We start from the raw sequence: 16,441 nt of genomic DNA on the forward strand, positions 1-16,441 counted from the left end.
TAAAATGCTCAATTTGGATTGTTTGAAACTTTAATGTTCTTTTAGTTAAGCTCTTAACGTATGATTACTTGTGAATTATTTTGAACATTATTGATGAGAATTATAAGTTGAGAAGGATTTATTTTAATTGTGAGTTGAGGATTTTGCTTGAGGATAAGCAAATGCTTAAGTGTGGGGATATTTGATAAACCATAATATATACATATTTTTACCCTATGATTGGCATATTTATGGATGATTTTTCCTTGGTTTCATTGAATTTGATGCTCTTAATCCTTTAATTTCATATTTTATACACATCAGAGCTTAGGATGGTGAAAAGAGCAAGAAACGGGCCACAAACAGACAAATTAGGCCTAAATCAGTGTTTCACACGGCGTGGGCACTTCCACACGGGTGATCCACACGCTTGTGTGTGATACACGGGTAGACCACATGCCCGTGTGTCATGGCCATGTCGACATAAGTCAGAATGGCACACAGCCTGAGCACTTGCACATGGGCGTGGCACACGGCCGTCTCCCTATCGAGCCCAAGTCTAGTTCTACTCAGAAAAGGCTAATTTTGGGCTATTTTGGGCATTCAAAAGTCTATATAAACACTCTAGAAGAGAATTAGAGGGGACACGCAGAGTTGAAGGCAAAAATACTCAATGACAGCCATCAGAATCACCTCAGGGGCAGGATCTACATCAAGACTGAAGAATTCCAACCAATTTTCTAGAAGTTCTCTGGGTTTCTTTATGTTTTGTTGTTTCCCAAACTTTGAGATGTTTTCCATTATTATTATGAACTAAACTCCCGAAATACCTAAGGGAGATAAAACCTAAGACGGATCTTATTATTTGAGTTATATGATAAATACTTGTTCTTATTCTTAATTTTGAATTTAACTCTTGCTTTAAAATTCCAGGATATTAATTCAGGTTTTTGATGTGCTTATTCAGTGGTGCAAAAGTCCCTGTTTAAGAGTAGATAATTCATAATTAAGCGGAGTTACATGCAATCCTAGAGATAAGACAACATAAATCTGCTGAATTAGAGTCAAATCTAATAAGGGAATCCATAGATCGAGTTAATGCGATAATAGGGGTTTTAATTAGAAAGAGATTTCAATTAATCAACCTAGAGTCAGTTGTTTTTAGTCTCAAGAGAGATATTAACATAAATCAGGGATTTCTACGGATTAGGTCAAGTGAATAAATTGTCTAATTCAAAGGTAATAAGTGAAGTCTAGGTGGATTCTTCCTTGGGTATTGTCTTCTCCATTTACTTTTCACAAAAGTATTTTTCAACTTTAATCTATGTCTCGCAATCTTAGTTAATTAGATAATTAGTTTTAGATAAAACATTCTCTTAAATTTTAGGCTAGATAATAAGAAGATAATAATTACAAGTACTTTTAGTCCTCGTGGATACGATATTTCCGGTCTCACCAGAACTATACTACAGTTCGATAGTTATGCTTGCCTTAAGTCGAATTTTTAGTTAGTTTAGTGACCGTCAGAATGCTTCGTCACGACACATGTCCTGATGTGTCACAACATCACCTCTGGACATAAAGTAATATGACCGAAGGGGCGTTTTGGTCTACATGATCAAACCTAAAGCAAAGGAACGTCAACTAACCTAGGGTTAAGGTCGACATCCACCTGAAATCTATAAATATGATCATTTTCAACATGTTACGGACATCAATTCCTTAGTATAGTTTTATGCTTTTAATTCCAGTTCAGATATTCTTTCTTTTAGGCTTTCAGATTTATTTTTAAGTTATTCTTGCTTTATCTCGAAAGATCTGATTTGTAAAGACAATCAAACTTTGTGGATTCATATTTATCTTTAATACAAATCAGGTGTTTTGTTAAACTCTAAACCTCAATTCATTCATCATTTTCTATCATTACATCAATTCCATATTGTTTATGAAAACCATGAGGAACTAATCCCTTTATGGGCGATTAGGGAGTGGAGGTATGATTTGTTAACTGTTTTATAGGGTTACTCAATAGATCAACTCTTCGGGAAAGGAAGAACCTAAACCCTAGGAAGTCATTAAGGCGGGAATAAACCTTGTAAATACTAAATAATTAATTAAAATACTGACTGACTGGTCAGATTCTTGGACTCAAATCTACTACTTCAGACACTAATGAAAATAGGTTGTTACACAAATATACACTAATTATCCATTTATTTTCTAAAATACAATTTTTTGGGAAATCATCTTGACTTATTGAATCAGTGAAGCTGGATAGTTGAAGGATATTATTACATAATATTAACATGATATGATGGAACTTTTTACAAATTGGCAAATATCAACATAATTACTATTAACAAAAATAATACTAAATTCTGCTTCTTATTAACATTTGGCTATTTGTTTAAATACAAGCCATTGCAAGGGAAAATAAAATAAAATGGAAGGCTAGTTATTTCCACCCAACAACGAGGTAGACGAGAGCCTGGTTGAACTAGTAGTACTATGAGGATATGCTGCCCGCATGAATAAGTTGGGAAAGAATGAATTACTTAGGTACTGTTGGAGGAGGAAGCAACCATTTGGTACCTTCAACATAGTCAAGAGCCAAGAATAGTTGAGCATCTGCATCGGATAGTTGTTTAACTAATTTCTCTCGTGTAGCTAGAGTCACACCTTTCCCCGTGCATTTGTATTCTCCGTAGTACACAGTGCTGCGTGTCAAACCAATCTCACATTATATATCTTAATAAATTTATCAATAAGTTGGGAAAGTTAGTTTACTTGTAGGCATTTAATGATGTAAGGTTGAGTATTATCTTACTCGGCTCGTTCAGGTTGGCAATTACTAGACCATCCACCAGGATGGACGATTTCATCCATTTCAGTATAATAATAAACAACTCTCGGACAGCTCATCCAAGCCCTTCCCAAAAATAGGTCTTTCGCAGTTCCTGTAATCCTCCCATGTACGAACGAATAACCCGTATCCTCCGATGAACTTTCTCTCGCTTGTGCTGTAATTACTGCCGACTTCGGATCACCTTCTGGATCTCTTTCCATGAATATTTCTGAATTATGCATCCCACTTTTCTTGTCAGATATATATATGGGGGTATAATACATCTTATCTCACGCGTTGAGAATATTAATACTAGATATAAAGATGTCCCGCTCCCGAAAATAAAATCAATAGTGCCACGAATATGGAAATCCTTAAAAAAATAGTTGCCCCTGTCATCACACAAAGTGTCCTGGAAGCCGATGATCTTGCAGTTATAGAAAGCTGACCTTTCATCGGAGACTCTCAAAGCAACCGCTTGTGCTCCTTCCAATTTCCCGTCTGGCCTAGGAGCAGTGTTCTATATGAATAACATGCCACCATAAAAAACAAACCCTTTTATAATTAATTCAATAAAGGACAGATCATGGATGTTTAAACTCTACATTAACTTACCACTATATTGAGATTAGCACCCACAAAGTAACTACTCTCAGTAATAAGAGTGGCACTATCTACGGTTCCATATTGCTTGGTGATGCCGTCAAATGTAAAATTTGTCATGTTTTTAGGATCTCCTACCAATGTAATGAAAGGCTTATTTCCTTCAATTTTAATTTTCACTTTGTAAGATCCAGGCTCGATGGATATAATCACATGTTTGGCCCGATGGCTTTGGTTATGGTATTGAATTCTCCACCCCCACTTTGCATCACCTTTATCATTCTAGGTTCTGTCTCTGCCTTAACCAATTCAGGGTCTAAGCTTTTACCCCTTTCCTTCACTAGTTTGATAATGTCGTTAAACCATGCTTCTACTTGGGATTTATCTGTCGGTATTGGTTGAGACACAACAATCGGAGCAAAGAGGAGAATACTTACACATATTACTAAAGCATAAACTTCATTACCCACGATTCTTTGTCCATCCATTTCCTTCTTCCTTTTTCCTGTTAATAGAAAGAGTAATATGTTTATTTTCTTTGTTTATTGATTATTGAGGCTGTCTTTGAATTCTATGTTGCTACAATTTATAATATAAATTGGTGATAAAAAAATATAAAAAAACCCTTTATGGGGGATTAGGGAGTGGAGGTATGATTTGTTAACTGTTTTATAGGGTTACTCAATAGATCAACTATTCGGGAAAGGAATAACCTAAAACTTAGGAAGTCATTAAGGCGGGAATAAACCTTGTAAATACTAAATAATTAATTAAAATACTGACTGACTGGTCAGATTCTTGGACCCAAATCTACTACTTCAGATACTACTGAAAACGGGCTGTTATGTAACACCACAAACCCGGCCCAGACATTATGGCCGAATCTGACGTGCCACATTGGAGTTGAAACCCACGTTCTGTCTTAGTGTTTTTAAAAACCATATATTTTGTTGAGTTAACAAAGTGTATGGAAGCTGGGCACCAGGTAGGTATCCGAGAAAGAGGAGGTGAGCCATGGAGGCTGCTTAAGTACCAAGCTCTTTGATTGGATCCAATCCTAGACATGCCCACAACCATAGCCACACTTTGTTATATCTAGTTTAAATTTGTTTAAGTGGACATCTTTGATAAATCGATTAATCGTGGCGTTGAGCTATTTTGAAAACAAGTATCATTTTGAAAACACGTCCTAAGTCTAGCCCATTTGAATAATTATCAATCAGGTTTAAAGTTATTAAAATTAAAATAATCCCGAAAAGAAATAAAAGGAAAGTTAAAATGGCCTTATTACAACCCAAAAATAAATAATAATTAAAGGAAATTTAATGAAAACCAACGCTTATTTAAAAGTCCAAAGGCGATTCCGTGGCTACTCAATCCCCCATTAAGTCCCCACATCAAGGCTCACCGCAAGGTTAAGGAAAGGGGGTGAGTTTGGAAACTCATGTGCAACAAGCCCTTTCGAGCCCAAAACAATAACGACTGTTGGGCCTAAGCCCAAATCCAATCTCAACATGTCTTGGGCCATAGCCCTTTTCATATTTCATATTTCATAACACTGGTCGAAGCCTTTTCATATTTCATATTCTTGGGCAAGCCTTTATCAGAAACAGTATGGCCCATAGGCCCATTTCAATATCACATGTAATGTCAATGAGAGAATGCAAGCCCATTTGGGGAGACTACTCAACCCACCATCCGCTACTCTCCACTCGTACCAACCAATACACCATGTGGGGATTAACTCGACCCACTTCGCCATAACTCTCCACTGGCAGTATAGCAGCTTTATCATATAACTAGAGGCCTAGCCTCTTTTAATAACTGGGGCAAAAGCCCTTTTAATAACTGGGGCATAAGCCCTTTAATAACTGGGGCATAAGCCCTTCAATAACTGGGGCATAAGCCCTTTAATAACTGGGGCATAAGCCCTTTTGCACTTCCTCCATCCATATAAACCCAACTCAATGCATTTATGAATACACCATGTGCATATCATACATATCATGTGCATATTATACATATCATGTGCATATCATACATACCATGTTTATCAAAATCCCATGTATTAAATTCATATTTAAACCCTATGGGTACAATGGTTATTTTTACCTAGGGGCAAAACGGTCATTTTTTTATTATAAGGGTAATTCTGTAATTTTTACCAAAAATTAGGGTTTCCATGTTCATTAACGGTTACTAACAATTCATGGGTGCAAACAGTGATTCTGGCCCATTTTTAGCGAAATCGAGTTATTGGGCCTAAAAACCCCTAATGGCCCTACTTAGCCGATTTTTTCATCTAGGCCTATTCAAATTTATATTCCATAACGGTTTTATCGGTCTCGATGCGCAATTTAACAAGTTTCCATATTCTACCAATTTTACTCAAATGGGCCCGAATGCCCATTGGGCCCTGTTTCAGCCCCTCGAGGCCCAACTTACCGTGAATGCCAAAAATCATGCTCTTACCTTTTCCAACCTTCTCGATCATCATCTCAATGAATTTAACTGACTAATGAGCGTTCGCTTGCTCACAAGTCCTCGAAATGCCAGAGTTTTGGCATTTCGGCTTTTCGGCATTTATCGCTTTAAGTTATGAAAAAGGGTTCGTTACACATCTGTTTTGCGATATTCCTCGACGAGATCTCCTACACGATTTCTCCTATAATCAATTGTTAAATAGATCAGCTCGTAATAATTGAACCAAATCAAGAACCATCCAATATTAATACTTACACATTCGGCCACCATCCATAATGGCCTTAGGCACCTTCCTTCTCCTTAATTCATGGCCAAAATCAAAGTTTGAATTTAATTCAAACTCTCCACCTTGACGAATCCACCACTCACCGACTCCTCCTGCAGCTAGTACCGCTTCAATCCCATACGGTCCTTGCCACGCTGCGTTCAAAGCAAAAAGAAACACCCTTTGCGCATAACGTTGTTCGAACACAGGACCTCCAGTTGCCCAAAGACGTTCAGCCCACTTGGGACGCGCATTTGTTTTCAATAATATACCGTCACATTTTATCTTAAAGGTTACCTCTGAAGTCCGTTCATTTTAAAAATATAACATTAAAACATACCTTCGCTGGACTCGAACCCCGGACCTTCGTCCGCCTTGCATGCGCCTGCGTCTTGCCATTGCACGAGCTTCCTTCCTTACTACTATATGGTCACAATAAATTATAAACCTTACCTTCATTCGGCCCACTTTAAAATAAAACAGATACGGAATCGAACTCGCCCTCTCCATATGTCCAAAGACGCTGCTGCCTACGCGGCACAAAGTATTGTTTATGTTAAATTATACCCGCAACTCCTCTTAACCCTTATTCTAGCCACGATCGCATATTTAAAAAACCCAAATTATGTGCACGCCACGCCTTGAACCGTGCTCCTCCTAGCGTCCTCCTAGCGTCTTTAGCCACTGGGCAGATGCTGCTTGTGCTAAAACTCACCCTAATTTATTAATGAAGCCTCTTGCCTGATTCCCTTAAGAGGCCAAATTAAAACAATTTTTTCCTAGAGTTTAAACACCGAACAACAATACTTTTATAACTATTATCTTCTTTTTTCCATATAATAATAATAATTATAATAATTTTATAAAAATTTCAAATACAAGAAATAATAATAATAATTTTCATAAAAAATTTCGAACATACTTACAGTAATATTTTTCTAATAATAATAATTTTATCTCATAATACTAATTAAAATTTCATAAAAATTTAAAATATCCGTAATAATAAATATAGTAAAAATTTTCTAGTAGTAAAAATTCTTTCTTAAACGATAATAATTAAAACTTCTTAATTATTCAGGTTTTCTTCTATCTGAATCCCAGATTCAAAGCCCAACTCTTCTAGGCCCAATTTTTGGGGCGTTACATGTTACACAAATATACACTAATTATCCATTTATTTTCTAAAATACAATTTTTTGTGAAATCATCTTGACTTATTGAATCAGTGAAGCTGGATATTTGATGGATATTATTACATAATTTTAACTTGATATGATGGAACTTTTTACAAATTGGCAAATATCAACATAATTACTATTAACAAAAATAATACTAAATTCTACTTCTTATTAACATTTGCCTATTTGTTTAAATACAAGCCATTGCAAGGGAAAATAAAATAAAATGGAAGGCTAGTTATTTCCACCCAACAACGAGGTAGACGAGAGCCAGTTGAACTAGCGATTATGAGGATATCTTGCCGCATGAATAAGTTGGGAAAGAATGAATTACTTAGGTACTGTTGGAGGAGGAAGCAACCATTTGGTACCTTCAACATAGTCAAGAACCAAGAATGGTTGAGCATCTGCATCGGATAGTTGTTTAATTGATTTCTCTCGTGTAGCTGGAGTCACACCTTTCCCCGTGCATTTGTATTCTCCGTAGTACACAGTGCTGCGTGTCAAACCAATCTCACATTATATATCTTAATAAATTTATCAATAAGTTGGGAAAGTTAGTTTACTTGTAGGCATTTAATGATGTAAGGTTGTGTATTATCTTACTCGGCTCGTTCAGGTTGGCAATTACTAGACCATCCATCAGGATGGACGATTTCATCCATTTCAGTATAATAATAAACAACTCTCGGACAGCTCATCCAAGCCCTTCCTAAAAATGCGTCCTTCGCTGTTCCAGTAATCCTCCCATGCATGAACGAATAACCCGTATCCTCTGATGAACTTTCTCTCGCTTGTGCTGTAATTACTGCCATCTCCGGATCTTCTTATAGATCTCATTCAAAGAATATTTCTGAGTTCTGCATCACACTTTTCTTGTCAAAAATATTTATGTGGGTATAATACATCATATCTCACGCGTTGAGAATATTAATACCAGATATAAATATGTCCTGCTTCTAAAAATGAAATCAACAGTGCCACGAATATGGCAATCCTTAAAGAAATGGTTGCCCCTATCATCACATTAAGTGTCCTAGAAGCCGATGATCTTGCAGTTATTGAAAGCCTGTTAGAATTAAGTGACCCAAATTCTTATTTAAATAAAATACGATGGAAAATAAAATAAAAGTAAAATCCATATAGAACTAGACTTCTTTTATTTTATTTTAGAATAAGGTTTTTAAAACCTTATTAAACTCCATCTATTTTATATTGATTAGGATAAGGTGTTTCAATCCTACTGGAATATGACTTTGCAAGCCTATAAATAGACATAGTCTATTCCTCTTGTATTTGATTAAAATTTTTCGACATAGTGAATTTTCTTCTCCTCTGCCCGTGGTTTTTTTCCGAAAGGGTTTCCACGTAAAATTCGTGTGTTCTTTATTTTATTTATTTTATTTTATTTTATTTTTCACAAATTGGTATCAGAGCTTCTGGGTTATTCATCTCGATCACGGTAATGGCGTCTTTGAAGTATGAAATTCCGCTGTTGGATCGCAACACCAGATTTGTGTTGTAGCAAATTAAGATGCAAGCAGTTCTTGCACAGATGGATCTAGTGGATGCCCTGCTAGGGATAGATAAGATGCCTTCAACATTAACAGATGAAGAGAAGAATGTAAGGATCGAAAAGCATTAAACAATTACATCTGCATTTGTCCAATGAAATTTTGCAGTATGTGATGAAAGAGAAAACTGCCGCTGCATTATGGAAGAGGCTAGAACAAATATGTATGTCGAAAACTCTAACAAGCAAGTTGCATATGAAGCAGCGTCTTTATGCTCATCGTTTGGAGGAAGGTGCGTCTGTACACGAACACTTAATAGTGTTTAAAGAACTTCTCTCAAACTTGGAGGCCATGGAGGTTCAGTATGATAAGGAAGATCTAGGGTTGATTCTACTTTGTTCGTTGCCCCCGTCTTATTCAACCTTTAGAGACACGATTTAATATAGCCGCGAGTCTCTCACAGTTGATGAGGTTTATGATTCTTTAACCTCGTATGATAAGATGAAGCATTTTGTGGTTAAACCCGACTCTCAGGGAGAGGGTCTTATTGTCCGTGAGAGACAAGATCGGAATGCTGATGATGATCGTGGTAGGACACAGGAACGGAATCCTCATGGTAAATCTAAGGGTAGATCAAAGTCTTCAAACAGAGGTAAAACTTGTAACTTCTGCAAGAAGAAAGGGCACATTAAATCTGAGTGCTATAAGCTACAAAATAAGATTAAAAGGGAGGCTGCGAATCAAAAGGGAAAACAACCAGAAAATTCTGGTGAAGCTGATATTGTAGAGGACTACAGCGATGGTGAACTTCTAGTCGTTTCTGTCAATGATTCCAAAGTAAGCAAGGAGTGGATACTTGATTCAGGCTACACCTTCCACATGAGTCCCAATCGGGATTGGTTTACAACTTATGAAACAGTATCTGAAGGTGTTGTTTTGATGGAAAATAATGCTTCGTGTAAAATCCCAGGTGTTGGAACAATTAAAGTTAAGATGTTTAATGGATTTGTCAGAACACTTAGTGACATGCGGCATGTTCCAGAATTGAAAAGAAATTTAATTTCGTTGAGTACTCTTGATTCAAAAGGGTATAGATACACAATTGAAAGTGGGGTTTCAAAGATTTCAAAGGGTCCCTTGTTGTGATGAAAGGCGGAGAAAGATTGCCAAGTTATATGTTTCTGAGGTTCTCTTTATTCTCGGTGATGCAATTGTCACTTCATCTTCCTTGTCGGATGATGATATTACTAAACTTTGGCATATCGCCTAGGGCATATGAGTGAGAATGGCATGGCGAATTAAGCAAAGAGGACTTCTTAATGGGCAAGGAATTTGCAAACCGAATTTCTGAGCCTTGTGTTTTGGGAAGCAAAAGAGAGTTCGATTCACTAGAAGAATCCATAACACGAAGGAACATTGGAGTATATTCATTACGATCCGTGGGGCCATCCAGTGCCTTCGATAGGTGGAGCTAATTATATGCTAACATTTATTGATGATTTTTCCGAAAAGTTTGGGCGTTTTTCACAAGCGAAAAGCGATGTGTTTTCTGCATTTAAGTCTTGGAAAATTATGATTGAAAAACAGAAGGGAAAATAGATAAAATACCTCCGCACAGACAATGGCTTAGAGTTTTGTTCTGATGAGTTTAATAGATTGTGCAAGTCAGAAGGGATCATGAGACACTTGACAGTTCATCATACTCCACAGCAAAACGGCGTTGCAGAACGAATGAACAGAATGATCATGGAGAAGGTTCGATGTATATTGTCAAATGCCAACTTACCAAAGGCATTTTGGGTAGAAGCGGCCTCTACTGCATGTTTTTTGATCAACTGATCTCCATCCGTTGCCATTGAGAAAAAGACTCTACAAGAGGTATGGTCTGGTAATCCTGCTAATTATTCTGATTTAAAGATTTTTGGGTGTCCTGCGTATGCTCATGTTGATAATGGAAAATTGGAACCGAGATCTATTAAATGCATTTTTCTTGGTTATAAAGCTGATGTAAAAGGGCATAAGTTATGGTGTCTGAAAATAGAAAAGTTGTGATTAGCGAGATCTTTGTTTTGATGAAACGCTATGCTACCTAACTTATCTCTTAAAGACTCTTCCAATAAAGAAAATCAAAAGCGGTGGAGCATCAGTTAATCTGAGTCAACTCCTCAAGCCAAAACAAAATTGAGAATAGAGTTGCTTCTTCACCACAATACTCTATCGCCAAAATAGAACTAGAAGAGAAATTAAACCTCCAAAGAAGTATGCCGAGGTTAATCTAGTTGCTTATGCTTTAAATGTGGCTGAAGATATAGATGCGAATTAAGAGCCATCTAATTATTCTGAGGCGGTTAGCTGTGAAGACTCAGAAAAGTGGATGTTTGCTATGCAAGAAGAGATGGAATCACTCCAAAAAAACAGAACATGGGACCTTGTGAAACTTCCTAAAGGTAAAAAGGTTGTTCGTTGTAAATGGGTGTTTAAAAAGAAGAAGGGACTCTAGGAGTTGAAGAACCTAGATATAAAGCAAGGCTTGTTGCAAAGGGTTACAGTCAAATTCTAGGAGTGGACTTCACAGATGTGTTCTCTCCAGTTGTTAAGCATAGTTCGATTCGAGCTTTGCTTGGTATTGTGGCCATGCATGATTTGGAGTTTGAGCAGTTAGATGTAAAACGCATTTACGCATGGAGAACTTGAGGAAGATATTTACATGCAACAACGGAGGGTTTAATAGTCTCAGAAAAAGAGGACTATGTTTGCTTGCTGAGAAAGTCCCTTTACGGTTTGAAACAGTCACCAAGACAGTAGTACAAGAGGTTTGATTCCTTTATGACTTCTCATGATTTCAAAAGAAGTAGTTTAGACAGTTGTGTTTACTTTAAGAAAAATAGTGATGGTTCTTTTGTGTATCTACTTCTTTATGTTGATGACATGTTGATAGCGACAAAAGATAAAGAGAGATAAGAAAGGTTAAAGCCCAACTAAGTGAAGAAATTGAGATGAAAGATTTAGGACCAGAAAGAAGATACTTGGTATGGAGATTCTCGAGATAGAAAAGCAAGTAAATTGTACCTAAGTCGGAAGGGTACATTGAGAAAGTTCTTTGCGAGTTCAATATGCAGAGTGCTAAGCTGTTAGTACTCAGTTAGCGACCATTTCGGACTTTCATCACCTTGTCTCCTCAATCGATGATGAGATTGAGTACATGTCACATGTTCCATACTCTAGTGCAATGGGATCTCTCATGTATGCTATGGTTTTTCACGTCCGATTTATCATATGCGGTCGATCAGTTAGCGATATATGGCAAATCTCGGTAAAGAACATTGGAAAGCGATTCGATGGATTTTAAGATACTTACGAGGCACTCTTGATGTTTGCTTATAGTTTGGAAGAACTAAAGATGGAGTTATAGGGTATGTTGATGTTGATTTTGTTGGAGACCTTGATAGAAGAAGATCTCTCACAGGTTACGTCTTTACAATCGGAAGTTGTACAATTAGTTGGAAAGCCACTTTGCAAACTACAGTCGCTTTGTCTATCACTGAAGCTGAGTACATGGCGATTACTGAGGCTTGTAAAGAATCTATTTGGTTGAAGGGACTATTTAGTGAACTCAATGAAGACCTTCAAATCAGCACAGTATTTTTTGACAGTCAGAGTGCCATCTTTCTTAAAAAAGATCAAATGTTTCATGAGAGAACCAAACACATTGAAATTTGGTATCATTTTGTTCGTGATATTATTGCTCGTGGTGATATTGTTGTGAGCAAAATTTGTACTCATGAAAATCCTGCAGATATGATGACTAAGTCACTTCCTATAACCAAGTTTGAGCATTGCTTAGACTTGGTTGGTGTTCATTGTTGAAGTTAAACCCTTAAGGGGTTTTATGGAAGAGGTGGAGAACTTGTTTATTGAAAGTTCGCGATGAAGAACTTGTTCATTGAGAATTTGTATCAAGGTGGAGATTGTTAGAATTAAGTGACCTAAATTCTTATTTAAATAAAATACAATGGAAAATAAAATAAAAGTAAAATCCATATAGAACTTGACTTCTTTTATATTATTTTAGAATAAGGTTTTTAAAACCTTATTAAACTCCATCTATTTTATATTGATTAGGATAAGGTGTTTCAATCCTACTAGAATATGGCTTTGCAAGCCTATAAATAGACATAGTCTATTCCTCTTATATTTGATTAAAATTTTTCGACATAGTGAATTTTCTTCTCCTCTGCTCGTGGTTTTTTTCTCGAAAGGGTTTCCACGTAAAATTTGTGTGTTCTTTATTTTATTTATTTTATTTTATTTTATTTTTCACAAAGCCGACTTGTCGCCGGAGACTCTCAAAGCAACCGCTTGTGCTCCTACCATTTCCCCGTCTGGCCTAGGAGCAGTGTTCTATATGAATAACATGCCACATTAAAAAATAAACCCTTTTATAATTAATTCAATAAAGGATGGATCATGGATGTCTAAACTCTACATTAACTTACCACTATATTGAGATTAGCACCCACAAAGTAACTACTCTCAGTAATAAGAGTGGCACTATCTACGGTTCCATATTGTTTGGCGGTGCCGTCAAATGTAAAATTTGTCATGTTTTTAGGATCTCCTACCAATGTAATGAAAGGCTTATTTCTTTCAATTTTAATTTTCTCCTTGTAAGATCCAGGCCCGATGGATGTAATCCCACTTTTGGCCCGATGGCTTTGGTTATGGTATTGAATTCTCCACCCCCACTTTGCATCACCTTTATGATTATAGGTTCTGTCTCTGCCTCAACCAATTCAGGGTCTAAGGTTTTACCCCTTTACTTCACTGGCTTGATAATGCCGTTAAACCATGCTTCTACTTGGGATTTATCTGCCGGTATTGGTTGGGACATAACAACCGGAGCAAAGAGGAGAATACTTACATATATTACTAAAGCATAAACTTCATTGCCCTCGATTCGTTTTCCATCCATTTCCTTCTTCTTTTTTTTCCTGTTAATAGAATGAGTAATATGTTTATTTTCTTTGTTTATTGATTATTGAGGTTGTCTTTGAATTCTATGTCGCTCCAATTTATAATATAAATTGGTGATAAAAAAATATAAAAAAAATGAGCCTTGGAGGATTCTTCGCATTGCCACTCATTTGCGTAGTTCTTGGTACAAGAATTGCTGCAGTTCAGACCGAGCATTTCACGGTTGATGATAAACAGTAATTTATACATATTTTTACCCCATGCTTAACACATTTTATGGATGATTTTTCCTTATAATTGGTGAATTCGATGTTTCTAATGCCTTAATTTAATGTTTTATACTTAGGTGAGCATAGGAGAGCGAAAGGAATGAGAAACGGGACAAAAATGGAGAAAATGGGCCAACATACGAAATCAACACAGCCTGGACTTCCTTACACGGGCAGACCACACAACCGTGTCAATTTGGCAGAATCAAGGCAATACTCACACGGGTAGAACACACGCCCGTGCCATTCTAACAGGCTCGAGCATGGCCTGAAGTAATTGCACATGGGCGTGTCCCTGCCAAGCCCAAGTTGAGTCCAATTCGAAAAAGGCTAATTTTGAGGGCTTTTAGGCATTCTAAAAGCCTATAAATACGCCCTAAAGGAAGAGGAAAAGGGAGGCACAGGGAGGAAGGAAGGAATTACTCGAAGAAAGCTGATTGATCCATCTCAGAAGCCGGATTCATCATCAAGACTGAAGATTTCCTCTCAATTTCCCTTCAAGAGTTTTGGGTTTTTTTTATGTTTTGTATTCATTATTTTTTTGAGATGTTTTCCTTTTTAGTTATGAACTAAATCCCCTAAATACCTAAGGGGAATGAAACCTAAGATGAATCTTGTTATTATTTTCTGAATTATATGATAAATATTTGGCTTGTTCTTAATTATGTGTTCTTAATTCTTGTCTTGATATTCCAGGTTATTGATTCAAGTTAAGCTCTTATTCAGAGGAGGAATAGACCCTGTCTAAGAGTACTTTTTTCATAATTAAGCGGAGTTGGTTGCGCGCCTAGAGATAGGGTGACAAGATTTTGCCGGATTAGGGTGAAACCTAATAAGGGGATCCATAGATCGAGTTAATGCAACCTTAGGGAGTTAATTAGAAAGATATTTCAATTATTCAACCTAGGGTTAGATGTTGTTAGTCTCGAGAGGGGTAATAATATAACATAGAGATCTCTACGGAACAAGTTAAATGAATAAATCGTCCGATTCAGAGTCAGAATAACAAGTGAAGTCTAGGTGGATTCTTCCTTAGGCATTGTCTTAATTCAATTATTTTCCAAAAGTAATCCCCCAATTCTATTGTCTGTGAATTCTTAGTTTAGTTAATTATTTAGTTAAAACAAACCCCCTCATTCTTAGGCTAGATAATAAAAAGACAGTCATTACTAGTACTTTTAGTTCCCAAGTAGTAATTGTAAATTTATAAAGCTTATCATAAAAAACCACGATCAAGTTTTTGGCGGGAAACTAAGATATTAGGAACACTCAATTTTTATTACTTTAGCCATTTATTCTTCTTGCAAGTTAATTTTATTTTATTATTATTATTTATTAATTTACTTTTTCTTTTTTCTTGGCAGGTTTTTATAGTTTATGACTAGAAGAAACCCATCAAGACCACTACTTTTTGATGAAGAAATCGATCGCACAGCTCGCAGAAACTGAAGAGAAATAAGGCGAAGCCTAAGATACACAGAGGAAGAGAAAGCGGACGATATCTCGACTACGATGGAGGACATGGATGAAAATCAAGACAATCAGCTACCTCCTACGATACTCGCTGAACTAGCAAATCAGAATCCTGCTCCTCGTACTATGTCTGATTATGCTAAACCTACTTTAACAGGAACTGAGTCAAGTATAGGTAGGCTGCTATTGCTGCGAATAATTTTGAACTAAAACCTAACACTATTCAAATGATACAGCAATTTGTTCAGTTTGATAGTTTGCAGGATGAGGATCCAAGCACTCACTTGGCAAATTTCCTGGAATTCTGCGATACATTTAAAATTAATGGCATTTCTAACGATGCCATTTGTCTTCGGTTATTCACTTTTTCATTGAGGAACAAAGCTAAATAGTGGTTGAACTCGTTACCACGAGGGTCAATTACTACTTGGGAACAAATGACGAAAAATTTTTATTAAAATATTTCCCGCCGGCTAAAACGGCCAAATTACGTAATGATATCTCTTCGTTTGTGCAGATGGACTTAGAAACTCTTTACGATGCATGGTAGAGATACAAGGACCTACTGCGAAGGTGTCCTCACCATGGATTACCTCTATGGTTGCAAGTTCAAACATTCTACAATGGTGTAAACCCTTCGACAAGACAGATGATTGATGCAACAGCCGAGGGAACCATCAACAATAAAACACCTGAAGAGGCTTACGAATTTATTGAAGAGATGTTACTGAATAACTATCAGTGGCAAGTCATGAGGACTAAGTCAACTAAAACAGCAGGCATTTATAACGTCGATTCGGTTACTATGCTTTCAAACTAGGTAGAACTTCTAAATAAAAAGATTGATGGTTTAC

At 36.6% G+C, this 16,441-nt stretch overlaps 1 protein-coding gene, 1 non-coding gene and 1 pseudogene across 2 annotated transcripts; all 3 read right to left on the reverse strand.

Moving 5' to 3' along the window:
• Window positions 1–2,530: 2,530 nt before the first annotated feature.
• LOC108451011 (putative pectinesterase 63) lies at window positions 2,531–3,547 on the reverse strand. The gene is made up of 4 exons (XM_053022986.1): window positions 3,440–3,547; window positions 3,138–3,344; window positions 2,807–3,075; window positions 2,531–2,696 (listed from the first exon to the last, which is right to left on the reverse strand). The coding sequence occupies exons 1-4, from the start codon at window positions 3,545–3,547 to the stop codon at window positions 2,531–2,533; spliced, it is 750 nt and encodes a 249-aa protein (XP_052878946.1).
• Window positions 3,548–7,687: 4,140 nt separating this feature from the next.
• LOC108451010 (putative pectinesterase 63) lies at window positions 7,688–13,843 on the reverse strand (annotated as a pseudogene).
• Window positions 13,844–16,072: 2,229 nt separating this feature from the next.
• Window positions 16,073–16,178, reverse strand: LOC128285834 (small nucleolar RNA R71). The gene has a single exon (XR_008276382.1). It is a non-coding gene; the product is annotated as a small nucleolar RNA R71 (small nucleolar RNA).
• Between the last annotated feature and the right edge of the window lie 263 nt (window positions 16,179–16,441).

Source organism: Gossypium arboreum, chromosome 12, assembly GCF_025698485.1.
Source record: "Gossypium arboreum isolate Shixiya-1 chromosome 12, ASM2569848v2, whole genome shotgun sequence".
Taxonomy (NCBI): Eukaryota; Viridiplantae; Streptophyta; class Magnoliopsida; order Malvales; family Malvaceae; genus Gossypium; species Gossypium arboreum.

Coding starts and splice junctions, on each gene's coding strand:
- LOC108451011 (XM_053022986.1), bottom strand. CDS start 3,547: ATGACAAATTTTACATTTGACGGCATCACCAAGCAATATGGAACCGTA. Junction 3,345..3,439: donor GTGCTAATCTCAATATAGTG/GTAAGTTAATGT, acceptor TTATTCATATAG/AACACTGCTCCTAGGCCAGA. Junction 3,076..3,137: donor GCGGGACATCTTTATATCTA/GTATTAATATTC, acceptor ATATCTGACAAG/AAAAGTGGGATGCATAATTC.